The sequence below is a fragment of the Pygoscelis adeliae genome, unplaced genomic scaffold (genome assembly GCF_000699105.1).
Source record: "Pygoscelis adeliae isolate BGI_AS28 unplaced genomic scaffold, ASM69910v1 Scaffold1, whole genome shotgun sequence".
Classification (NCBI taxonomy): domain Eukaryota; kingdom Metazoa; phylum Chordata; class Aves; order Sphenisciformes; family Spheniscidae; genus Pygoscelis; species Pygoscelis adeliae.
In genome coordinates this window covers 3,677,148-3,704,051 of record NW_008824051.1, presented here as the reverse complement: position 1 = coordinate 3,704,051, position 26,904 = coordinate 3,677,148, and the positions used below count along the sequence as shown (strand labels likewise).

General features: G+C 36.4%; 1 protein-coding gene across 3 annotated transcripts in view; it reads right to left on the bottom strand.

Moving 5' to 3' along the window:
• Nucleotides 1–26,904, bottom strand: part of CDC42BPA (CDC42 binding protein kinase alpha (DMPK-like)) — a 190,672-nt gene that overhangs the window by 18,525 nt on the left and 145,243 nt on the right. For 2 of the 3 annotated variants that reach the window (XM_009333633.1, XM_009333634.1), the window contains exons 18-31: nt 25,918–26,023; nt 25,156–25,304; nt 23,721–23,812; nt 21,014–21,090; nt 12,648–12,767; nt 11,870–11,950; nt 9,623–9,728; nt 8,714–8,850; nt 7,910–8,049; nt 6,951–7,032; nt 5,565–5,781; nt 4,744–4,806; nt 3,236–3,829; nt 1,208–1,305 (exon numbers count right to left, since the gene is read on the bottom strand). In XM_009333633.1, the coding sequence (XP_009331908.1) occupies nt 1,208–1,305; nt 3,236–3,829; nt 4,744–4,806; nt 5,565–5,781; nt 6,951–7,032; nt 7,910–8,049; nt 8,714–8,850; nt 9,623–9,728; nt 11,870–11,950; nt 12,648–12,767; nt 21,014–21,090; nt 23,721–23,812; nt 25,156–25,304; nt 25,918–26,023 (2,062 nt within the window). Of the gene's footprint in view, nt 1–1,207; nt 1,306–3,235; nt 3,830–4,743; nt 4,807–5,564; nt 5,782–6,950; nt 7,033–7,909; nt 8,050–8,713; nt 8,851–9,622; nt 9,729–11,869; nt 11,951–12,647; nt 12,768–15,887; nt 15,927–19,785; nt 19,834–21,013; nt 21,091–23,720; nt 23,813–25,155; nt 25,305–25,917; nt 26,024–26,904 lie in introns of all 3 variants that reach the window. The other variant, XM_009333632.1, reaches the window with a different exon arrangement.

Sequence of the window (26,904 nt, the reverse complement as noted above, 5' to 3'; positions counted from 1 at the left end):
AAGCTGTGCTTTTATTTTGTGTTAGTATCACGTCACAACGACGCTTTGCAACTTGATAAGAGTATATACAGATCGCTAAAACCTATTGGTATTAGTGATTTCCAACCTCAAAATGAAAGAAGCATTCCACTCTCTGAGTCTGCAAGTTGTGTTAGAAACAAATTCTTCATAATAAATTGCCATTTTTGAGTGTCCCAGATGTAGCAGTTCTTGTTCGTTGAGAGTAGCTTCATTCATTAAATGGGCAGTCTTGAGCCAAATACTAATAAAAGTACTAAATCACATTCTGCTGTGTAGGAAAAAAATGCTCCAACTGCTTAATAACTCAGTTTGGACATCAGAAAGAGTAAAGGAGATTTCCTCTAAAAGGCCAGATTCTTCTTCTTTCCTTAAGATGGTTAATAGCTGAGGACCTTGACCTTTGCACTATTTATCCTTACAGCATTGCCATAATATCCTGGTCTGCATCTGACATGTGGGAAATCGATATGCAGAGAGACTGAATGACTAACACAAGACCACAAGGACAATTTCTTGTAGTTCTATGTCATTGGAATGCCAGTTAAAGGTATTATCTTGACACTAATACAAAGTTGAAATCAGTCTAAACTATGGGGAAAAAAAACCCCTTTTCTTCTTTCTTTCCAAATACAGCTGAGCAAACACCTCCTAAATACCAAGAAGTGTCAGTTTTCAAAAACCTCTTCCCTTTGATAAGTGATCCAAACCTGACATCATCCTGGTGTTTTAATATTTGTACTGGTTGAACGAAAATGTTCTAACCCTATCTGTCTACAATGTTCTCAAGCAGCAGAAGGTAAGATTTCTGAAGGCCTATTTAAATATCCACCTGTTTAACATCCACCATCTTCTGGCAATAACATAGATGCAATCAGTCTCAATGAAGTCATATGCAATTAATATCAAGAAACTGCTCTCTACAATAATATCAGTAAGTAACATATTCATATGCTCCAGACTGACCATTCATCTAAAACACCAAAACCACATGCAAAACATTTCATATTTTATACTTTGAACAAAAAACACTGGTTTCTTTGCAGTAGCTCTTCTTTTAGTTCAAATTATTTTTAAACAAGCAGTTTTAATGATGGCTTCTAATGTGCTTAAAAAACCCAGTATGACTGTAGCAAAGCAATATCGAGTCTAGACATATTCTTTAACTGATATTGAAACAGCAAGTTACCTTTTTGAGAGGAATAGTCTGAATCCACTCCATGGAGTTCACGTCGAAGATATCAATTGCATTTTCACTATACACAGAGAGGTATGGTGCATTGTAACCTGAGAGGTAAGGATTAGGTATAGTGTCATGTCAGGGCTCAAAATACACAATTTCTTATGGTTTAACCATATTTATTACAAAAAAACCCCATGCCACAACCCAACAACAATCTTTGCAAAGTCTGTTTTAACTCAAAAATGACCAAGAAATTTATTCTGAAGGCAAACCACCACCAAAAAAACCTAAAACCTTCATGACTTTTCTTTGAACTTTGCAGAACCAAACTACTTTTTGAAGTACAAGGGATTACAGTTTACTCTGCCAAACACTGATGTGGTTCAAAGTTTTTTCTTCTAAAAGCCCTATTTTTAAGAGGTTGCATTTTGAAAATGATGTGGTAGGAAAATATATTGTTGTTATTTAATAACTGTCATTTGAATAAACTGAGCTCCTAGTCTTTGGATTATGTACTAAATGAACATCAGTTGGAACTAAGCACCATGACACAGTCAAAAAATCTTCACGTTTCCTTCTAGCTTTAATTCTCTTTTCTTATTTTCTGGATTATAAAGAGAATTCTTGTGCTACTCATCTGGCACATTTCCCCAGGATAACATTTGTTCCACTGGGACCACTTCTAAAGGAGAATTCAGTATTTCCATGTCAGCAACAAGACTGCCATGGTCTGCCAAGACTAACAAGAGCATCCAATTTGTGTCTAAATGTAACAATTTTTGCTATAAAATATACCTCCATTCTGAATTGAAATAACATCAAGTCACTTCATTTAAGGCAATCAAAAAACTTTCACAAATATCAATGACCAGTATAGATGAACTACATGTGAAAATACCTGTTTTACAATCTATCACAATATCTTTTATTTTCATTCATTTATTCTCTGAGTCCACTGTAATAATCACACTCTCGCTTGAAAAGAAGTGACATACAGCCTGTAAAAGTTGCTCCTTCCACATTCAGAAGGGACTTCACTCAAACAAGGTGAAACATTCCCCTACTCTGCAGTGTGACTGTACTGCTGTCACAGTGAAGTAAGAAGGCAGACTATTTTAAAAATCAACATAAGACTGGGCTCATTCACAAATACTCTGAGGACAAATTTGGCTAATCTTTATCCTCATTCAGAAAGACATTAAAAAGAAGATGGGCTTTGCAGGGTTTTTTTTTCCTCCAACTGTCACAAAGATAAAGCCCCAGCTTTGAAAAAATGTGCAATAAACATTTAACACAGTTCTTGCTGGAAACTGAAATCTTGAAAAATTACAGCATTTTTCCCTTGAGGTTATGAAATATATTTTCTATACCGCCTGCCATACATTGTATTTTGGAAGGGAAGAGGGAGACAGAGGGGGAAAAACTTAAATTTTTTAAAAAATTTTTTAAAAAAAGCAAAGAGAGGAAATGAATGAGAAGAGTGTCAACAAAAAATGCTGAGGAAGGGAGAATGAAGGAGTAAGGAAAGAAAAGAAAAAACCCCGTTAAGTAGGAATAAACACCATTAGAGAAAAACAAGTCAAACTACCAGATCCTGATGACTCTGAACATCAAGAAAGCTTGAATCACAATGCTGAGCCAAAGTACAATCAAATTTTATGGCTTTAAATAACAACAGTCCAGTATCAGTGGTAGTGAATGCATAAAGAACCCATTAGCCTCTGTAGGACCCGAGGCTTTCAGCTGTTTTAGAGATCAGGCCATGTGTTTAGAAATTGGACATCAGAGTTAGAAATCCTGACCCTTGATTCCTCTTTGTGCTACAGCAGTACAAGTCAGTGACAGTTGTCAAAACTAGCATAAACGAGATCAGGATTAAACCCTCTGACTAGATTAAAAATGCTGACAGAAGCTGAGGGCATTCATTTACCTGTCAGGTAATTATCCTTGAACTTCACTTCCTGTGGATACTAATACAAGCAGTCATCACTTCAATGTATAATAGCAAGTACACTGACACACATGCCAACTTACAGCAAGAAGATGGAGTTGCGGGCCACATCAATTCTTGTTGTCTAGATCTTCGGCCCTGGCAGTCAACGTAAACCCCTACGCTGCTAAAACACAGCAGGTATTCTTTATTTGAGATTTCGACTGCACAGATGGCATCAGTTGGCTGCTGTGAGATAAATGATAGCGTGTGGTCATCTGGATGGAGCAGACTGTATGGGCTGCCTTCTCCATGAAGGGGGTATTTTAAGAAACCTGACTGGTAGCCCACACAAAGACGGTCACTGAAGACTGACATCCACTGGACATTCCCCTGGACTTGAATCTCCTTGATCTTTTTGTGACGTATCTTGCTCTGATTTAGTTCATAACAGAGGACCTGCCTTTTCATAGCTACACACAGGCATGTAAGAGCTCCGTGGCGCACATGTCCAGAAACTATTGACTGACAGCCTTTTGTCTCTGCCAGCTTATAAAACTCAGTCTCCCTTCCATCCAGGGCAGCCATAGGGAAAAGCCGCACATGACGGTTTCGTCCTGAGATTACTGCAATGAGCTGTTCATTTGGGATAAGCTCAATCTGATGAACCTTCTTGTTGTCACCAACACGGATAATCTCTAAAAAAACAAAACAAAAACAAAAACCCCCAAATCCAAGTAAATAATGTTGAAGTGTGAATTGATTATAACATATGTATTTGTAAAGATAAACTATGAAAGAAACCCAAGAAATCCCCTTTATTGCTTCCCTGCAATATTAAACAGTACAGAATCAAAACTTGTATTTTAATGATACCATATGTGGCTTTTCCTCATCAGAAAAAGGGAGGAGCAGATCCAATGCAGTTAACAACCGCTGTATTATTTCAGTATTCATTTCAAAAACAGTTTATAGCCACAAAACTACTGAATAAAGGAAAACCCTCAAAGAACTGAAACATACAATTAAACATGTTACTTGTTGAATTAGCTTGGGCATCAGTCATTACATCTTTTTACAATACCGAACATAAGTTTTCATTTCCAATACCAAGGAGAAGGTTCCAGAATGGATCAAGCCAGGCTCCTTACTGAGGTGCACAGCAGGAAAAGAGGGGACAGTAGTCACAAATTGAAATGAGGGAGGTTCCTACTGGATATACAAAGAAAACATTTCATTGTGAGAATAATTTGCAACAGGCAGCCCAGAGAGATTGTGGAACCTCCGTCCTTGTGGATTGGATTTTCAAGACCCGACTGGACGAAGTCCTGAGCAACCTGGTCTGAATTCAGTATTGAACCTGCTTCAAACAAGGGAAGAAAACCTTCAACTGCATTCCAGATGCTGGATCTTTGTTACTGGAAAGGATACCCAAAACAGAAAGCGTACAGAACACCACCTTATTATTAGCTCTCACAAGGGGTTGTCCAGCTGATAATGTAGTAAATCGAGAAAAATGAAACCAGAGGATATTGAAAGAGAAAGAAGGTTACAAAGTCACTTTCTGATTATTTAATATTAGGGAAATTATTACCAGTTCCTAATCTCTTACCGTCTTTGGTGACATGCACAACAAATAACCCTTCTTCATTCCCCAGAGCTATTCTTTCGTGGTCTATGATATTAAGGGGAAGAAGAAAAAAAAAAAAAGGTTATTTTTCTTTGGAAATACTTCTTCAGTAATAGTGATAATTCTGATTAACAGAGACAGTTTTTTAATATCTTGAAATAAACAAATATAAAGCCAAACCCAACACATTCCTGTAACAAAAAACACATTGGTGACCTCCCAATCTTTCAAATTTCTGAAAAAAATAAGTCTTTTCCCATTTCTCCTGTTAGTAGAAGTAACAGCAAGAAACATCATTTTTAACAAACCATTCAGAGCACTTAAGTGTACTACCGACTTTGAAATAACTATAATATCACATTTAAATAATCAGAGTTTAACTTATTTTATGCATGCACTTATTTAAAATGACTAAATTAATTCTCTGCTTTTACGTTTTCTCTCTCTGGACCCACAGGCAGATTTTGTAAAGTCAGTGATTTACATCTATTCTATACTGCTAATTTTGCCCAGTTAAAGAATCATGTTTACAGAATAACAAAAGAGTAATGTCCAATTCTCAGTCAAAATTATCTATAATTATGAATATGTGTGAATAGGGGGAATATTCTTAGAGATCTGACAAAAGTACTGAGTAGTGAATTGCACTTCTCTCTTAAACCCATCCACATTTCCATATGGGATAAAAACACTACATACTACTCTCTGTTCAGTAGATAATGCAATTTAACACTTTTTTTGCAAAAAAGTATGCTTTTAGCATACCCATTTTTCTTAGAGCTTTCTCCTTATTCATTTCATACCTATGATTGCTGCTGACTGTGTTGTTTTGATGAGGGGTAAGGTACTGTCATAAGCTTCTTTGGGAACATAGACTGAGCGGTCTTTGAGTTTGTTCTTCTTCAAGATCCTATGCAATTCATTCAGCACTCCTACCCACTTGCTTTTTTCATTCTCACCGTCTGCTAGAATCAGGATTGAACACTTATTACTGGATGCAGAGAGCTGGGAAGCTGTAACCTGGAAAATTTTAAAATATGTATTTTAAGTCATAAGCAATAAAAAATTTCATCATGATCATTTTTACAAGGGTATCAGATGCCTATAAGTGCCCTTTTAATTAGCTGTCTGAACTAAGAATGCAAAAATTTAGCCTTAGTTAATAGAAAACACTCTGTCTCAATCAAGAACCCACAGCAGAAAAACCTGTAGATGTGAATAACTCAAAGAACAGAGAAAACTTCGGCTTTATTCTAAATGCATTTGTATTTATTCTATAATTCGGAAATGTCTGCCCTAAATAAAAGCTGGTCAATTGTTTCTCACAGCAATTTTATAATGAAAAGCATTTCTTACAAAGTATTCTGTATGTTTAAGACCAATAGTTTTCGTTAATAACTTAATGCAATAGGAATGGTCTTTATGGAAGAATGATCTATGATCCTTTTCATGTATTTGGTACAGCTACTATAGATAAAAATGAAAGTCCCTTTTGTAGGTTTATCTCCTCTCAGCACGCAGAATGATGAACAGTCTGAACTCCGGAAAAACAAGGAGCAAAATACAATGGTATAGTACAGAAATGATAGGGGAATTAATAAGACACCAAAGATATTTCATTGAGGTGAAAGCTTCAGTAGAATATCTAGTAAAAATAAGAATAGTATTAGAAAAAGCCAATGATGGCAAAATCCTGATACCTGATAATAGACATAAACTTTGATGTGCATTTTACACTAGATTTCTATACTGACTACCTGATGAATGGGAGTTTTCAGAGATCTAATGCATATATACAAAGAAAATAGATAAAATAAAGGCTTCAGGAATAACACAACAAATTAAATTGAGAAGCAGAAGGCAACTTTAGGAAATGAAAATGTAGAAGGTCGCAAAGAACAGAATTCCAAATGACTAAAAGGAGGTTGAGAAAAGTACGTCTTATTGTGAAGGTTAAAAAAATAAAACCCACATAAAGGGGAAATGAGAGCCTTGTCTAAACGTACCGGTGCAATTTTTACCACAAAAATGATATATGTACAGATCCTTATGCATTGCTGCTGCTGTCATGGATACCACACGGCCAGAACTTGCAAAGGAAATAAAATACTAGCAAGCTGTCAGTGAATGCACACCGTACATCACACTGTGAAACCCTGTATTTCTGGGGTTCAAGACATAATACTTACCCTAAAGATACAGGGGATATCTTTTCGATTTGCATGGATGACGTCTGAGGCCAAGACAGAACTCACTGAGAATTCTTCATCCCTTACAGAGACCACAAACATAATTGGAAAAGAGTTAAAGAGCAAAATCTGTATGGTTTTTTTTTACTTATATTTCCATAGTACCAATAGCCTTGTTTTGTGAAGGGCACAACAAGACAGTACTGAGATCTAATTTTTAAAATTATCCTTTCCTCTTTATCTGCAGATGAAACTTACAAATGCAATGTTGCATAATTAATTCCTGGTAAATGTTGATGGAGATAAATCTAGTCAGAGTATCTGCTTTTTGTCTGTCTAAATTAAAACCTTTTAAAAAAAAATTAAAATAATCACACTTAAAAAATAAGCCTGGACCAAGAACACCTCTCCAACTCTTTCACAAGAATCCAAACTCACTAGAAGCTATAAGCTACAGCTGTTTGAGACTTCCTGGATAAACTAACCTAGTTCAGAGATGAGCTTTACTTAATCGGTATGTTAAATGTGCTCAACCTTCACTGAAGTTGGTAGTATTTCAGTAAAACTGAAGACAGTGGGAACAAATTATTTAGCCCTTCTGAATCAAAAATTGTATTAGTTTTATCCTCCAACAAAGTTTTATGTCCTTCAAAACTCTACTCAACCCCAAAAGAATGTACTTTTCTTCTTTATTCTTTCCAGATCTTCTATACAGCTGAACAGATGCATTTGGGCACACGATGTAGTAATGGAAGTTTAAATTGCCACATACGAACACACAAGTGTAGTTCAGGCTAACTGCAAATACTGCTTTTTTCTGGAAAATTAGAGGCTCTCAACATGGATTACAGTGTTTCATAAAAGCTCTGGAGCTTGCTTACTGATTTCACAAAAAGGAAAAGTGGAAAAAAACCTCCCAGTGCCTCTGAAAAGCTCCCACTCAGCACTGCACAGCTTACCTCATGTCTATGACCTGACTCACTATCACGCTGGGCTGGGATGCTTTTCCTTCCGCTACATCATATAGGAAGAGTTTAAAATCACAGATCACTGCCAGCGCTCTCTGCCAACCTTTCTTTACTCCAGCTGGTTTTGGTACCTTTAGCAAAATAAATCCTGATCAACTCTCTGTACGTTTGCATGCAATCAAAAATCAAACACACAGTACAAAAATCAATTCTCTCATCTAGGCTGACAAGCTTTCATTCAGTGATAACATTAAGCAACATAAGCAATAGCACAGGTGCAGTTACAGGATCAAACACAGCCACACAGACACCACAATATATTATTTAAAAAATTCATAGCACCACAGATTCTTTCTTCTTATTTCACAAACTCATTCAAAGCTATATTAAGAAATATAGAGAAAGAAATCCACCTCTAGTTGGTCAACAGGAATATGGCCAAAACTGTGTCGAGTAAATTTTAGTATTTATATACAAGTACCCACACCAATGACCCTAAACAGTACTAGCATCAACAGAAAGACTCAAAAACTCACAGGCCCTGGAAGACGATCTGATGTCTAGAGATGGATTATTCAAGACCAACTCAAAGCACAAAGGCCGACAGAGATGGAGAGAGAATTACTGTTGAAAATGCTAAGAGTTGCTTTGTGAAAATTTAGGTTAGTCTCCAAACTGTTACCTTAAGGTATAATTGAACCCATCCCCCCGATGCCCCAATTAAGAGTTTAATTCCAGCTCTGGAAAACAATAATTTTAATATAAGTGCCCCACATGCAGCTACCTGATACTTACTCGGACATGTCCTTCATAAGCTGTTCCTATGCCTTTCTGCGGATCTATTCCCAAAGGTCCCTTAGTCTGTTCGGGAGGGATTGGACATACTGCGGGAGCCTTGTCTGCACAGGTCACGTGGCAAGAGAATCCACATACTTGTGAGGAGAAGAAGAGGAGAAGAAACAAAAAGATTTGATGGTTATTTCTTGTGCAATGCGAAAGCTATGATAATGATGATAACATTTATAAAGGAATCCTCCCTTTTTTGACCAACAACTCAATAGTTTCACTGAACTTTGGTACACCGAGACAGAAATGTAAGTCTGCGCACAGCAGCAGTTCATGCTTTTGTCTGCTCTAAATTCTGATTTTCTCATTTCCAGAGGTGTATGGATACACGGACTGGTTTCATCCAGGTAAGAAAGAGCCTAAGCAGAAGTTCACACTGAGATAATGTCAATGATTTCCTCTAGGCCCAACTCTACTAGTAAACAAAAAGCTGGAAGCTCCTCTCAATGATGAGTGTCATTCTGTGTATGTACAAACCTAGAATAAATTAGTCCTGGAAAGAAGCAAAAGTGGTACTGAATGGCAAAGCTGTCTTACATTTTGCCCTGAGTCAGAAAGCAAAGCTGCTGTCAGCATACTCGACCACTGACTGTGGCCCCTTATTGCTATTTTAAGTAAACTGAACTAAGCTCTTCTACCACCAACTGGAATAAGTATGTCCCCAGGTAACTAGGTAATCTGTTACGTAAGATGTTCAAAGTGTTTGGCTTCTACTGTTAAAAGACTGAAGTATAAGAATATATTCTGTTACTCAAAATATAAACAGAAAATTCCTGCATTATCACAGCACAACATTTACTGTGCAATTTGCATCTACAAGAACTTCAGTTCATACTTCCTGCTTTCACAAGTGCTTACCTTCACAAGTACAGCCCTGTCGTATCAAACCAACCATCAGAGATGTGCATTGATTGCATTTTGTTGGTGTATTAAATGATTTCACTACAAACTGGTGGGCTTTAGGCTGTGAAACAAGCAGACAAGGATGTTAATACCTGTAACGCTTCTGAAGAACAGTTATTTTTTCACAGACATAAAAGTGCATAGGTGGACTTAAAAAGGTAGCTTATTTGTGTTTGCTGAAATGAGACCTGAGCTCCTAACACATGGGCTGAAAAAAATTCCTTATCAGTGCTCGTTATTAATAATTTAAACCACCCTCTGTAAACAAAACCATGGAAACCAGACCTTGTCTCAGAACACGAGTTTGCTTCCATTGCAGATAGGAAAGTTGCCAAAATTATTCCATTACACTCTAGAAGTTGAACGTGTGTACGTATGTGCTTGCTGGGCACCTGGCGGCCAGCCAAGGTCAACCCACCACAGTATTTTCTAAGCTGCAAATTCAGTGCTCCTCTCTAAGGAGTGTTGCCTTAGTTCGAAGAAAAATACCAGACTTCTTCAAAATTCTAATTTTTATGCCAGAAAGCATGACAGAGTTCAGTTTTATGGTGTCAGGCACAGGGAATTTCAGAACACCCAATTTAAAAGCAAGAGTACAGCTGAAGTTGATTTTGAAAGGGCTTCTCTTCTTGTTAGTTCTTGGGAACACAGACTACATGAGTAAGTGTTTTAATTCTCTTTCTCCTCTCAAGGATGGCGGTGCTGGTGCTATGACATCAAGGCTAAATGACTACATAATGTAGTAGTATGATTCATAAAAGGCCTTATATAAAATCCAGGAAGCTGCTTTGCTTTTCTAAAAAAACTCCCAGCAAAGTAACAACTGGTAGGTGGAGAAAGGATACAGCATAGGGTGAATGCAAAGGCTGTCCAAACAACTTGGACGATCTACATGATGTGAAATAAGACAATTTTGCAGACTAATTTAATGAGTAGGTACATTAAAATTTTACTCACTGTCCTGTTTTTCACAGCATACGATATCACAGCTAAGGGCTCAAACTTCATCCATACTTAATGACAGTTTTACTGTTACAATGGAAGCTTTCTGTCTACAGATGGATGTCTTGTTTTGAAACTTGCAGGGAAACAATACTTAGCTTTAGAAACTGATGCAACCATAAACTAAGAAGGTTCTTTAGGAAACATAATAAATTAGAAAGCCAATCATTACTTACTGAGCAAATATTTGCAAAAATGAAATTATTTGCACAGTAAAATCTGTTTCACATGGTTCCAAGTGCACTTACAGTATTTTTTTAATTGATGTACTAAGATGTTGCCAACAGAACACTGTCTGCTCAAACTTTTTAGCTTTCCTTTACACAACTAAAGTCTTTTGCTATTTTGCAATTTATCAAAGCAGAGAAACAGAGCTATTAGAAAGACAGACTTACTTCATTGATTAGTTGCAGAAAAACTGTCATTTTTTTAAATATACAGAAGATTCCTAAGCCATTGAGGCACTTCTGAAACTTTTATAAGAAAATTTTTCCTTTTAATAGCTTGTATCTTATTCCTCATTTGCTTGAATATACACAATTCACTGTGAAATAGCATACACTGACTGGCTTATTTGGCCAACAGCAAAATAATTTCAACAACTGATGTAAAATCAATGTTTAGGCAAGTAAAAAGCCAGAAGACAGAAAAACTGGAATTCCTTCTCCCAGCCCAGTGCTGCAGTGCTGGCTGTAGTGCTCACTCTATACCGCTTATAAAAATGCAGATCTACGGTTTCATTTTAGGCTTACTCTTTGCCTTTTCTCAAAACAAAGCATCTAATTAGCACACAGATGTGCTAATCCGAGACTGGCCCACAGTGACATCAGTTTTATTGTATGCAGAGCATAGAGGCAGGTTGGTCAGACACATGCCGGAAAACACTCTCTTCCCAGAAAGTCTCTTTTTTCCTTTCTTCATGTTCTGGTTCATTTATCTCTTTCTAATGTCCAAACTACTGTTTTTCCTATAATCAAGTGACTGTGTGCTGCTACAGTGGAATGCCTAGTACAACTTGTCACATCACATAATGTAAGAATGAGGGGCTTTCAGTTTTAGAAAGCAACCAGCTTGCATATAAACAACCCTTCTAGGCAGTTCTGGTAAGATTACTGTCATAAACGGTTCTCCTGAAGCTGTTGCCCAGGAATGATATTTTCCCCCTTACTATTAAAAAAGTGTGAATGCTTGACTAAATACCTTTGGTGCAGAGAGTCCCGATCCAATATATGCTGTCCTCATGGTTGGTGTGTGAATTGAACGGGGAGGATGATCTGTAACCTGAACATAGTCCCCAAAGGATCAATAAGACATCAAATACATACTATCAAAGATAGCTTGACTAAAGTAAAAAGACTACAACGTCCCACCCACCCCATCCCCAAACGTACAAGCAGCGAAACCAAACTGATTAAACACAGGAAAGGACTCAGAAAACCAAATCTTATTTCTCAGCAAAACGATTTGTAAGATTGATTTCCTAAACGTCAAAAATAATTTTGTATTATCTTAAACATTTGACTGAATCTTTTCTAGTGTAAAATTAAGAGATTGTTAAATTTTTTAACAGGGAAAGGGGATACATTATTACAGTTGCAGAGCCTGGCTAGTCTTTTGTATTGACAAGACTTTCAGCAGAACTCCAAAGTGTGCTCTTACAAACTACAGTATAACATTAACTTTGTGCCAGCATTTCTTAAATATTCATGGCTGAGGATATGTTATGAAGAGAGACTGTATCTAATAATTGATTCAACATAGTTCCCATCCCTAATCGATTAACCATATGTGAAAGGAAATGCAACATTCCCCAAAATACAGTTCACGACTAGTGCAGAAGGCTATTACAAGGTCCTGAACAGTCTCACTGCAGAGAAGTGGCCTTCATTCTAAAGAAAAGGATTTGCAACAGCATTTTTTCTATGAGTGAAACCGTTACTCCTAAAAAAAAGACAAAAACTTGTCAACACTGAAGTACCTCGATTGGTTCAATCTCACTAGCTGTAGAAGGAGACCTTGATCTTGAATGGAGATGAGACTTGCTATCTTCATCCCGTGATGGAGTATTAGACAATGTAAAATTCTCAACTGAATCAATCTTGGGGAACAATTCAAGAGAAAAAAAAAACCAACAAAAAAAATAAATCAAAAGACATGATTAAAACCGAGTTCTCAACTCTCACCAAAATAAGGTATGGGAGCAGTAGAATTCCTAAAAGAGAACCGAGAGGATAAAAATTCAGTTTTTAAGCAACTTCTGAATTAAAGGACAAAAATGCAATGAAAATTATTGAGTATGAACACACCAAGGCTTCTGCTGAGAGGTGAGCACATGCATAAGAGCTGCTAGTTCAGGGGCCTGATAAACACTTGAAGAGACTTGTAATTCAGCATTTTTAAAGAGTGAATATTTTCTAAACACTGCTGGGTTTTGTCCACTGGTAGTAGAGATTTGTTAGAAGTGAACTCCCATATAGACCATGTAAATCACTGCAAACATATTTAGGACAAAATAAGGAGAAAAGGCAGAGCAAACAACGTATTTCCTGAAGTTAGTGTTAATTATATTCACAGAGAATTGAGGAGTTTTTTGTACCCTATTTGAACTACAAAAACATCCTTACCAGGAATACAGTTTCTTCAGGGGAATATTTTCCTAGTCCTTGATACACAATGAAACTAAGCCCAACACAGAACTGCACTGAACAACAGGGCATATAGGTACAACCAGGTATCTTGGATAACAAGTCATCTTTTGTCAGTGCAACTGAAAAATCAGAGAATGCAGGATTCTTCCTTGAAAACAAGACACCTCCACTTCAAAGTTTTCTATGTAAATTTATATTTAAAAAAAAAATATAGTGAGATGAGGATGCTTTTCTCCACTAATAATAAAACTAAAAGCAGGAGGGCTACAGAGGGCTCCACTGCATGCCTGGCTTTCCTGGAGCAATGCTATCACCAGTTCCCCATTGCTAAGGATTTGGCTAGCTAGCTTGCACACGAACTAAAATACGCAGCAACATTTACAGAAAGCATTTGAACATTCCAGTGTTTTTTATCTCATTTGCCATTTACATCATACTAAGAATTCCACAAACTTTACTGCTTTTTGGGAATAAAATATATTGCCAAGCCAACCTTACACATGCATATACAGTCCTGTTCTCCAGAAACTCAGTCATGGTAGCGAACAGGTGCAGTTGCTGTTTTTTTCTTTTTCTCTTTTTTTTTTTTAAATAGTAGTGAGTTAAGTTTTATCATAGCCTTAAAAAAAAAAAATCTGGTGGAGAATGCTCATCAGCTTAATCAACTTAGGCATATTAAGATGCCTGCAAGTATTTCTGTAATGAAAACGGGAAATTCTCACACTGGGATACACCTGTTTTCTACACATAGATCATGTGTTTCAAGCATTGAGGCAAAAATTAGCAGTAAAGCAAACATTTTGTGCTCAGATTTATCAGAAGCAAATAATAATTGGAAGCTTTATCCACTATTAGAAACATTGATGCCTTTAAGTAGTAAATCCCCAGACGTACAACATTGTTTCAATTATTTTAAACTTCTTTTTTTTATTGACTCTAAACACTTGGTAACTTGGAGTCCACTCAAAGACTGTTTAACCTCGAACAATTCTACCTTCTTCTTAAAAGTATTATTAAAAACTAAGCCCAATGAGTAACTAAAGGCAAATTTTTCATGGCAAGAAACAGACATTCCTTTTCTTCTGCAAGTTAAACTCAGAGATCTAATCTGTCATTTCATAAATGTTTCCAGATACTCCAAAGGCTTTCTCTTTCAAAGTAGCATCTGCATACCAAAGAATTTTCATGGTGTCTCTTAAAAAATTTAGTACAAGCACGATATGAATGATGGAACTTTTCTGGAATGTGCTACAAAGCCTTTGTGGTTGAAGACAACCGCTGAACCAGTAACAAATGTATTTTTACTTTACTTATGAACATAAAAAGCCCGCAAAACACACAGAACCTGGTCTACCATTACAGAATTTGAAGGGAATTTAACCACCACCTTTACTGGAGAAACAGGGCCTTAAGCTGTATTGCTGCAGTAATCTCCAGGTTCCTTGCTTTGATGAGAAGAACTAAGTACAAAAGCAACCTGACTCAACTATGGCCAAAATCTTACGTGGACCTTATTAACACCATTAAAATTAGTTTTAAACTAATCCACTGGATTATCAAAAGCATATTTCAATATTTCCTACCAAATTGTAATAGCCTTGTCGTCTTCCATAGGACACTGCTTAGTTGTCTACACGGTGTCACCTGTGTAGGTCTGAGCCAAAGCTGGCCAGTGTACAAACACATCTTGAGGAGAGACGAACTTCTGAATTGGAGCCACAGCCGACAAAAGCAAGCAGTTACTGTAAGCTTGCCTAAGACACTGAGCGGTGTGCTTTGAACTGCATAGGTAAGGTCATTATTAGAGCCGTTGGGCATTATTGCTTATTTATTGAATATTCAATATAAATGCTTTGTATGCTTTCCTATTCCTATCATCATCTGTGTATAAAAGAAACAAAAGTGGCAGTATGAGTTTAAAATGGACATAACATACCTGGTACGAATTCAGTCTGACAAAGCTTTGGTAACGCCATGTTTAAAAATCCACCTTGATTTTTGAACCACCACAGAGCTTTCCAGCTTAACAGGCTGCAACACATCCAACTCTGTTTTCCTTGTATGAATTTTTCCTGCCCTCCTTGATGCTTTAATTTACTCAATTCCCCACTTCCCATTTATTTATCTCTGTACTGTGATATTTTCTATCATTTGCTATGACATGCCTCCCAAATGCCAAACTTCTACTGTCTATAGGCAATTCCCGTAACTCAACACATGCCCTCTGCTAAGGGCAAGGAAACAAACAGGCCCTCATTTGACATTTGCTCATCTTCCCAACCTGCATCTACCTCATCAGCTTTCACAAAGAACTTTCATATTGAAATGAGAAAGTATCCAAAGCATCTTCTCCAGTTACTGTGATATTCTGCTCATAGGATTACCAAACGAAATACTCCAAAAGCTTTTAGCCCACAGCTGTAAAACAACAAAATGCACAGCAGCAGCAGCAAACAGTAGCAGCAGCACAGGACATGCAGTGAGGTAAATACACAATCCATACATTAAACAAAGGCATGTACACAACAGGCAAAAAGTAAAGGGCCACATAGAGTAAGACAGCCTCTTACACGTCTGCCTTTGTTAGCTGGAATACAGGAAGGAGAGCGCTTTAACAAAGAAAGGAGGAGAATATGTTACAAAACCGAACAGTGACACATACATCAGCTCAGAATTTGTCGCTCTCTATCTCCAGAGGTAGTGTTTAAACACACACAAACATGTTCATTTTTACAAGTATTTTGAAAACAAGATATTCTGGGGCAACAAGAGGGAAGAAACATCAAAAAAAAGGAACAGTTATTTTAAAGTCTATAGTTTTACACTGGACAACAGCGGTGAAACTGCAGACTACATTACACTAATAATTTGCAGTTAGCATCTCTGTACTTTGAACAATATGAATAAAGCAATCTCTTGGCAGTGCAATATGTCCAGTTTAAAGTACCATTAAGAACCAGAATTGTTCTAATCTTCATTATGAATGTGCAGGTAGAGTCAGGGCTCTCACCACACACTACTATGGCTTATTCTGTTTAGTAATGAGAATTCAGAACATGATTTATTCTGTGGTTATTTACAAAGTTCAGATTTGTTTAGTTTAACCAAAGCCCATGTGAGGACAGATTGCAGAAGGATTTAAGAAATTTGTTTTTAATTCGTAATGTGTTGATAGGAGAAAAATAGTATTTTCTAGCAAGTGGGGAAAATAATTTTGTCAAGGGAAAATGGGATTCCATTTTATTGTCAAATAATCACAAATTCATCTTTAAATAAAACAAGTTGATTGCTTCTAGTAGCTAGTGAGATCCACAAAGATCCACCTGGCAAAAAACCAAACCTCAACACTTCCATTATCAGACACTTCTAGTGAACACAGGAGACTTAACACCTAGACGACATTACTGAGAGACAGCCTGCAACACACAGGAGAAACAGCGGCAAAGATTTAGAAATCAGTATATTAGAGTCATTGGGGGCGACTTCCCCTCCCACCAAAATCAGAAACCAGGGACAGCAAAACCCATTCCTACTCCCCTTTGCGCCCTCCCGTGTGCACAGGAGATACGAGGGTCGTTTCTGAACACGTGGGCTTTTGCAGCTATGAGGATTTAGGCACCAGTTCTGCCAGCCTGACCAAGTATCTTTTCAAGGAGGGACAGCTGGAACCAACGGTGACTGCTACTCATCTGAATAGTGAGCTACCACTTTTCTTGCTCAGCATCTGAAGGCTACAGAGGCAGCAGGACATCTATTTTTACTTCTCTCCAGTAGAAATTGAAAAACTACCGTTTTCCTCATTGAAAAAATTAGAATTAACTCCAGTCATTCACAGAGTGCTATAAACAATTACGTTGTTTGGATGGCAGACACACAAGACGTACCTGCCCTAGTAAACTCCAAACGTCATCGGTGGGCCAAACTCAGTGCTGCTTACACATCTATATGTTAAACAGACTTCAGAGATCTTGCAAAGAGTGCTATGTAACTGCAACTGCCTATTATTTTACACTCTCTCTGTCATTTCTTAATGAAGCACAGAGGGTGAAGAAACAACATGGGCCATAGGTAATATTTACTTTGGGTTCCTGATTACAGGAGAGGCTTTCCTGAAACCCATGCAATATTGCAGCACTGCAGGAGTCTGACCTGAGGACTTCTAATTCTTCCTTGGTCTTAATATAAAGAACCCACACGCTTCTCAGGTTTGATTGAGCACAGATTAATTCTTCTTGAGATGCTGCAAGAAACACTGCACTTCAAGGTAACTACTGTCAAAAAGAGACATTGGAAAGGGAATGGAGGTCACATCCAGTGGGGAGCGATTTATAATACCCTTATTTTCATTTAAGTCTGCTTAATACATAGATATTGAACCAACTCAATGAGTTAAACATAAATAACCATTCATTTTGATAATTCAGAGGCTATATATTATAAATCTCTCTACGAATTAATCAAGTAATTGTCCAGTAAACAAAAGATGCAGAACTGACTTTAAGCACAACTTAATTATACCACCTTTCACCTACTAACGTGGACATCAGCTTTATTTCTCTTTCTAATAAAGACAGGTAGCTCAACAAGTCTTGTATTTGTCTGCAAGATACACTTCCCATCTTTGAACAGTTAACTCTCTTCTTCTGCAGTTTTGCCAGATGAGAAAGAACTCTGCCCCGGTGTTAGACACGTTAGCCCCTGGCCAGTCCAGTCCAGAAATGTACTCTTGCCCAATGCAACTGAGAAAAAAAAACGCTCCCGTTCCACTCATATTGAAGATGTAACAGGGGAAGTTTGATTCTGCGTGTAGTAAGTCATCCACATGCAACAATATACACATTAATACCTGGAGTTTTACCTAAGACTAAAAGATGGGTATCTGAAAAGATTTGATCTGGGTAGACCAATCAAGAAGAATGTCTTAAAGGATGTACACCAACAGCTGAAAACTATTCACTTGCATAGATTAAAAAAATGTGATTTTGTCAAAATGCTTGTGAAAAAAATATGCTGCCTTCTTTAAAAAGAAAAAACAACCAACAATAAATACAGAATAAAGTACCGATGTCCTTCAAAACTAACTAGATAGCAACCATGAAAACTTTCTTGTCTTAAGTTTCCCCTTGCAAAACAGGATATTATCAGCTACGCTGCCACATATGTACTTTATTTCTCTTTTAACAGGTTTTAGGAGAGAGTATTAGATATTTTTAAAGGTAATGTTCTATGAAAGAACCTGCTGATACAAACTAAGTGTTCCTAATACTCAGGCAAGATAGAGAACACTTCTTTAATCCAGATAAAGGATATAAATATTATTCATTTATTGTAGATTTAACATGACAGAAAACTGTATTCTCGTTTTTTTCGTGTAAGAAAATTCCAACGATATCAGCAAGACAAAGTTTTCTATATGCTATAAAAAATGCAGGCAAATACCTTCTACTGCGGTACCACAGATGTACCTTCACATTTTGTCTAAGGTATATGCCTGATTTACAGAAAAAAAGCATCTAGAAGAAAAGCATTCTTTCAGAGTTTGTGAAAGGAAATGCAATCGGTAGAATAGGCCCATATACTATATCCTCTTTGTTACACCCTTCACATCAGACATTTCTAGAATAAAATTAATTCTATCACATTTTAATGCAAATAGGATTGTACTATTTTAAATACATATGTATAAATATGTGTGTATGTGTATACACATATATACAAGCAGACACAGATGTACACACACAATATACCTACAGAGTTGTAATGGATGGTTCTCTACCATGGATGCATAGCGTATGTAATTTGATTTCAAAAAGATTATTATTATTTACTTTTATGTGCCTACTACTTCAGTCTGGAAGAAATATAATGCAGTCAATTTTCAGCTTTTAACTCAGTTCCCTTAGTACGCAATTAACTAGGGTAAATATTTAAACACTGCCCTGACAGAAAACTAGCATCTCAAATGGCAATAAAAAGTAGTCAGTTCAATTCAGTCATAATGAAAATTACTTCTTATAATACAGGCTAAAAAAGAGACAACATTTTATGTGAGCAAACAGAAATTAACTGTATGCAAGGAAAACATTTTCACTGAAGCGATCAGAAAACTTTTGGAAACAACTAATGATAAAGTAATAATATGAAGCAATAGAACTAAATGAAATAAATGTGCCAGTAATTTTGAAACCATTTTCCACAGGCCATATCAGTAGATAAGGCCCCAAAGCACCTTCTCCCCATTAGAAAAACTGTTTGCAATTAAGAATTCTTCACCTGCACCTAAAGACAGACATTTACTTTAGAAATGAACATCTATCTATATAAATAGGTGTAAGTATGCTATTATAGAAATATTCTGTTCTCCACTGCACTTGCAGATTTTAAGTTGACTGCACTGATGTTTGAATATTCCAAATCAAATGATCTCTGTTATTGAGGGATTTACTGGTTTGAAAGTCAAAGACTTACGTCATCCATAAAATCAATCAATGAGGATGAAGAGGAGGAAAAGGAATCCTATTTTAATGAAAACAGCAGTAAAAAAAAAAAGAGAGAGAGAGAGAGATGGATGAAGAAAACTGTTCAGTATAAATAAAAGTGCAAAAACAAAGAACTGTAAATAAGTAGTGCCAGTAACAGTTACTTCAGTAAGTTTTCATTAATTGCCTTTCACAATTAATCAATAAACTACCTGTATAAAACCCAATGTTTTTCCAGCATTCACTCAATAAAATAATATTCCTACACTCCAACAGGATTTTTATATTGAAAGCAACTTGTAAGATAAATAATTAAAAAGCAAATTTAAAAATGGTATTAATTGTGAGGACTTCAAGAGAGAACAATGAATTAATGAATACACAATGAAAAGAAAGTAAATTTTGGAACATCAATAACATCAGGGATTATGCTCTTTCATAGCTAAATGTGATGACCTCGTACACCCATCAGAAAAAAAAAAAAACCCACAAACGGGCAAATTTGAGACCAACGTGTAACTATAAAAGTGGTGCCTTGTCCCCTCTGAATTCAGTCTGACCAATATTTCACCCCAGCTGTTCTTCTAAAAGAAAAATGATGCATTGCTTACTGTTGATTCAAAAAAGAAGATATGAAATGTATAGTATAATTTCAATTTTTTTCTTCCAGGTTTTCTACCTAAACCGGTCTTTTGTCTAAAAGTGACAAAGGAATTAAACAGATTTATTTTTTCAGTATATAGGATCTGTGGAGAGGAGATAAATAGTAATTATTTGGATTTTACAGATCTGTGTAAAATGAGCAGAAGATGAAAACAACCTAATAACTATACAGTACCAATGACTTCATGGAATACATTCAAGGATTATTTATGTATTTTCTCTCATTTTTACCAAACCAGTATCCGCATTACTTAGCATTTTTCTGAATACAATGACAGGCCATTTGAACAACTACGCTTTTCATGTTCACTACAAAATCAGGAAAATTTCTGCATTCAAGGTTTGAGAGAGAATTCAGTATGATTACTAGTGTTCAAGAGAAGAGAGCCAGCACCATAAATGACAAACAATTATCACATATTATTATACACAAATATAAACGGGGCAATATGATTAAAATACAGTAGCAAACTCTCAGCAAATATGCATATAACCTGCACATAACAGCAGTAGTCGCACTGACTAACAGAGAGTTAGAAAAGCTGTACACTTACTTCAAATTGATCCAGAGCAGAGGTAGGCGCATTCAAAAATGCCAAGAAAGAATTCTGTGAGTCTTGGTGCTTTACACCTAGAAAACAGCAGCAGGTTTTTAAGCTACAGAAAAATGACCTTTTCATGGAGGACCTTTGCCTTGCTGAATCAGGGTTTGAGTATCCACCTGAACCACCTACATTTTTTGAAATTAGTTGTCACATTTGGCCTGTTTTCCAGAGTAAAAGATTTTTTTAATAGACATATACCCACTAAGCAAGCAGCATACATTTAATTAACCTTTTCCAAGCTAGGATGTGTGTGGTGTGAATTCAACATGAAAACACACTCTATGTACGTGTCTATTATGCAGAAGGCGCAAGTTTCTAACGTGTCTGTTTGCAACAAGCACTGCATGACATACAGGCATGCACGCTAACGCAGCAGGTGCCATCCCTGCTCTAGCCACCCGCTGGGTAGACTATCGTGACAAGACAGCCTTAGCAAACGGTGAGGTTCCACAAAAACATACAGAACAGGCTGTCTGAGGAACACGCTGCATTTCCAAACAATACGAGTTCCTTGACCCATGCTCTATGCCTGTCTGCCACCTCTCACTTTTGAACGTCCACGAGTAATACAATCCTGGGTAAAGCTTCAAATGTCTCTGTCACGCTACACCATTTACATGGTTTTCAGCCATCCTTCGGAGCCGCAGAGGCTGGCACATCTTGACTGTTATTTTAACTCGCTTCAACTGACACATTATTTTTTTCTTCTTCTTTTCTTTGGGGAATAATTCAAGTTGCTGTGTGGGTGTTTATAAATCACAGGTGTGTACAAACTCTAGCTTCCTGAACACTATAAATACATTATATACATATACACTTATTATGACCAGAGCCTGCAGGACTGTGTGCATCTCAAAAGACTGATGCTATTAGAAGTCACTTACTTCTTTTAAAAAATGTCAGTGTCTTGCTCTAACTGGCCATATCACCCTGTTTGCTCTAAATATAACCCACAACGAACAAAGAAGTTAAAGAACCCTTTCCTCTTCAAAATATAAATATACTGAAACCCCAGTAAGACTAAAAACAATTCTCAAATTACCTGCTACTTTACAGAATCATTTTTAGTAATCTTTTTCCCCACCCTCCTCAGTTTCTGGAACACGTTTATAAAGAGCAAAGAATTCAAGTGCTAATCTAAGTAATTCCTTCCTAGAAATCAATTTCCACACACAGGAAGTTACTCTACCACTGTACATTGACTACATTTGAATCCTCTATACAGTTCATGATTCAAGCATCAATATATTTCTTCTTATAAGAGAAAACCAAGTCCAAAGATAATAAGGATTTTGGATTAAGGTGTATTTCTATCAAAATATTTGAATAGTTGCAGTAGAATCTTATTAATTTACTTCTGGCAAAAAGCATAACAACTAACTTTTCCTCGAATCCCTATTTTCACAAAAACAATAAAGTTTTAAAAACTGGAAAAAATACAGGGTAAAATATTAATTATAAATTCTTAACAAATTGTTTAATGCAAAGGAAGATTTCAGAAGCCAAGTAACCATGCATAATATTTAAGACAGCTCAAGAATCTATAAGTGAAAGCTAAACATGACAAAGCATTATTGTCTCCAGGAATATGCTATCAAGAGTTCCTCTCCAAGCACTTGGAAGAAGCAGAATCCTGGTATCAGTGCTAAGCATCAAGATGAACAAGTATCAATTCCCTAAGCCTTATTTGCTAGTCAGCACCAGTCGTTTTTTAATGTTCCGTACAGGTTTGTATTATTTTTACCAGTCAACCAGCACTTGGAGGCCTATATATAGGAGATGAATGTTAACTACAATACATTATTGATTGACATGCTGTTAGGTTGCAAAGGCTAAACAATATTTGACATCCTATGCAGCAATTGTTGCCAGGGTTTTGAAACTCTGGGGTTCAAACAGTTCCCTACAGAAAATCTGGTAATTCCACTTGGTCTGAAAAATCACTTCTTCCCACGTGACTCATAAGATACAAATATTAGAGCTATTACGGGAACTGCAAAGAATCAGCCAAATCATTAATCATATCTCAATGAAAATTTTTTTCATTTCAGAATTACCTAAAAATCTCTTCTCCCAGCAACAATGTGAAATACTGTTAGACAGATGCACCAGAAATCCCAGAACATACGCTTAATATCACAGCAAAGCAAACGTGACCACACTGCTCACTACATGGTTACAAAGTCAGTCAACGAAGTCATCCCAGAAACAAATGAATGCTATGAATGCCTCTGCAGTTGTTTACTCTCTGTGTAGACAGGGCCAAAACATTCATAGATTAAGAACACTATGATCAGTATTGAAGTCTAAATACCTTCACCCATCACAAAGGCGAAAAAATTACAAATATATCTATATGTCTAACAGTTTTCTGGCAGTAAATCACCATACATATGCCAAATAAAAATAATGCAGTTCCAACTCAAATAATACCTTACTGGTTCAAGTATATCAACAAAACTGAGGCGTATTACAAGTAAATATTAGAAGTGCAAATGCAGCTGCTGTGGGTACATCTTAACATGCAATTGTTGTGCTCACATTTTGTATGCCGAAGTCTGTTGGTATCAGATTTTAGTTGCAAGGTGACACTTAATTGATAAGATGTACCCACCAATGTGAAACATGTTATTTACTTGGATATCAGTTGCCATACCCTTTTCTGATCTAAGCTCTTCTGTCTCCTTTTTCAGCCTTTCAATATCTGTCAACAGTTCCATGTTCTTCTTCTCAGATTCTTGCAATTTACTTCAAAAGAATACAAACAAAAAAACCTATGTAAATATTGAGAACCCATGATACAAGTCACATTTTTTTGTCCATCTTTGCATGCTATTTAAAACTTAATGCCCAGCAAGCTTCATGATGTCATCAAATGCCAGTATGAATTCAGAAATCTATTGGGACCTGTTTAGTATGGTATCTTAAAAAAAAAGCCAGAACATGCAATTAGTTGCCCCTGTTTACCCGTTAAATAGGCTCGTGTTTCTAATTTATGAGTAATTGTGTGAGCTTTTATCCCGTGAATGAGAAAAAAAGACATGTATTTTTATGCTTTAAAATTGGGGGTTTTTTTTACTTGTTAATTCACAGCGCCTGTGATACTAACAGATTATGTGTTTCTAATTTATGAGTAATTGTGTGAGTTTTTATCCCGTGAATGAGAAAAAAAGACCACATGTATTTTTATGCTTTAAAATTGGGGTGTTTTTTTACTTGTTAATTCACAGTGCCTGTGATACTAACAGATTACGTTGAACTATTTTTCTTCTCAGTTACTTTATAGTTAGTTGTTTCAGTGCTTTCCGACTCACAGCTGATAGTTAACACTACTATGCATTTCTACCACACTTCTCGTCCTTGCCTATCAAAGCAAACACTGGTTCTCCTGTTCTTAGAGGATCTACAATGCTGCCTATCATCATGTTACCTGGCCTGAAAAACACCCAAGTCAGGTGGACAAGGTATTCCCACTTTACAGATAACATACTTGAACCTCAGCTCTGTCCAACTGCTTTCCTAAAGCTGCAAAACAAGTCAGTGCTCTGAGCTAGACTGAAGCTGGAGACCTAGAAATAGACTGTCTTCCTACTAATCCCCTGCTTCAGACATTCACCCAACTCAGAATAAATTTTGTAATTTGTGGGACGGGGGGGATGGGGAGAGAGGTCTGAGGAAGGAATAAAAGAATTCATAATCTTCCATAAGCACATCTTATTACTGTGCAAATCAGTGTGCAATGATAGGTTTTCGGCAGCTAACCCAATGCAACTATCAGTAGAACGGAAAAGAGTATGTTCTAAGACACAAACCCAAACTCTGCTTGCATTTGAACTTGTTATCACAACTAGGAGAGATTCCATTATTAAAGAGGAAGTGTCCCCTCTGAAAGTCTTCAAGATTTCAAATTTTCCCAGTAAGTGTTCAGCTGCTTACACAATGAGGAGAGGTCTTTTTTTCACATTTGGATATAAGAAACTGGCATACGATTCATTATCAGATTTTGACAGACAAGATAGTTAAAATCATGACTTGATGACACTCCCTGGGAGGTGTCAAAGTAAATTTCCATCAGAACAATTCAGTCTTACCACTCTGTAGAGATACAGGAAGCTTTGACTTTATTCAACTCATCTTGAATAGCCTGTTTGGCTCGGATTTCAGCATCAAGAGCAGACTGTAGTTCCAACCTTGCAGACATATCCAGTTTTGCAAAGCGGCGCATCTTCCAGGGCATGTCCTAGCAAAGAATAAAAAAGGGAGAAGAAAGAGTAAGAGGAAAGAAGGCAGAAAATGAGGAATGTAACTAACTTCTACAATTACGTTTCTCGGTCTATTATGTTCTTAACATGAGTTCATTAATTCCAAAGTAATCTAAAATTAAAAAAATGAGAGTATTGTTATTAATATTATTATTTTTAAACTCAAGTACTAAATAGGCAAGATGAATGCCTTATGCTGTCATGATCTCAAAAGCAAAGAGATTTTGTGAATTCAAGTTTTGATGTGCCTCAATTCAAGTGACAGCTACGAAGGACTTTCACATTTCAAAAGTGAAAGATTTCAAGGCTTTCATGACCCAAAGTATAGATTTCCTTCAACAAATTCATGTATGATCATAAAATAGCTACTTGAACAATGTAATAGATAAAATCACATTATAAAGATATTGGTGTTTAATTAATTGCTAAACAATAAATTTGCTATTCAGTTATTCAGAAGGGAATCTCTAGGAAAGTTTAACTTTTGACTAACACAGGCTCTACAGACAGGTTATTACTGCAGCTGAAAATATCAAATTAGTGTTTTTTCAAACGAACAAACAAATCTGACATGTGGAAGTAGAATCTTACTGTAGCTCTTGCACCCAAACTGGAGTTCCTCAGGGCCTCTAGTTCTTCTGTCATTTTAGAGGCCAAGGCTTGAAGATAACCTCGAGCATCTTTTTCATCACTTACCCTAAACAATTACATTAGAAGAAAAAGGTGTTTTAACCAAAGAATCTAAAGAAAAAAAAACAAAAGTCCCTTTAACAAAATAGCAATCAGAAACAGAAAAAAGCAGAATAAACAACAAAAATCATAAAACATAAGGAAACAAAAAAAAACCACAATACAGAAGACCACACAGAACTGAACCTTTGCTGCTTTGCAGAGTTCCAGTAAACAATATGCATCACTAAGACAAGGAATAAAGATTGAAAAACTACATATTTAAGACAGTCATATATGTCTCAGTATAAATGTCAGCTACCTGAAATTGAGACTGTGGGAATTAAACCTTTCAGGATTCAACCTATTTTTAGGGAGTACATTAAAACAAAATTTATAACCAATAATTAACAATTCAACCATCCACATAACATTGGAACTAGTGGTTGACTTTACTGTATCAATTGACTATGAGAACTAGTAATTAGAATCAAACAGTGATGTTATTTCAAGAAATGCTAATTAAATAGGGAGAGTCTAATTCTAATGTTATTAAACAGCAAAAGCCAGAAGAGGCTTTTCTCATTTCCCTGACCTTTCTTTCTATCAAGACATGCTTTCCGGGTGTACACACATCAAGGAGGAGACATGTCTGTTTTTCAGATTCTTTGATCATCAGTCACAAAGAAAAAAAACCTTTGTGATTAATTACAGCAGAAGGTTCTTTCTTCACTTTGCCTCAGGTTTTAACATAGAAAAGAAAGTGGCTAAAAAATCACCTCACTGAAACTAAGTAGCTTATGAAAAACCTAAAACAAAAGGGGTGTGTGTGTGTGTGTGTGTGTGTGAAGTGGAGAAAGGGGAAAAAAAAACCCCCAACTTTTTCTTCCACCTCACATGCCTGGTTCT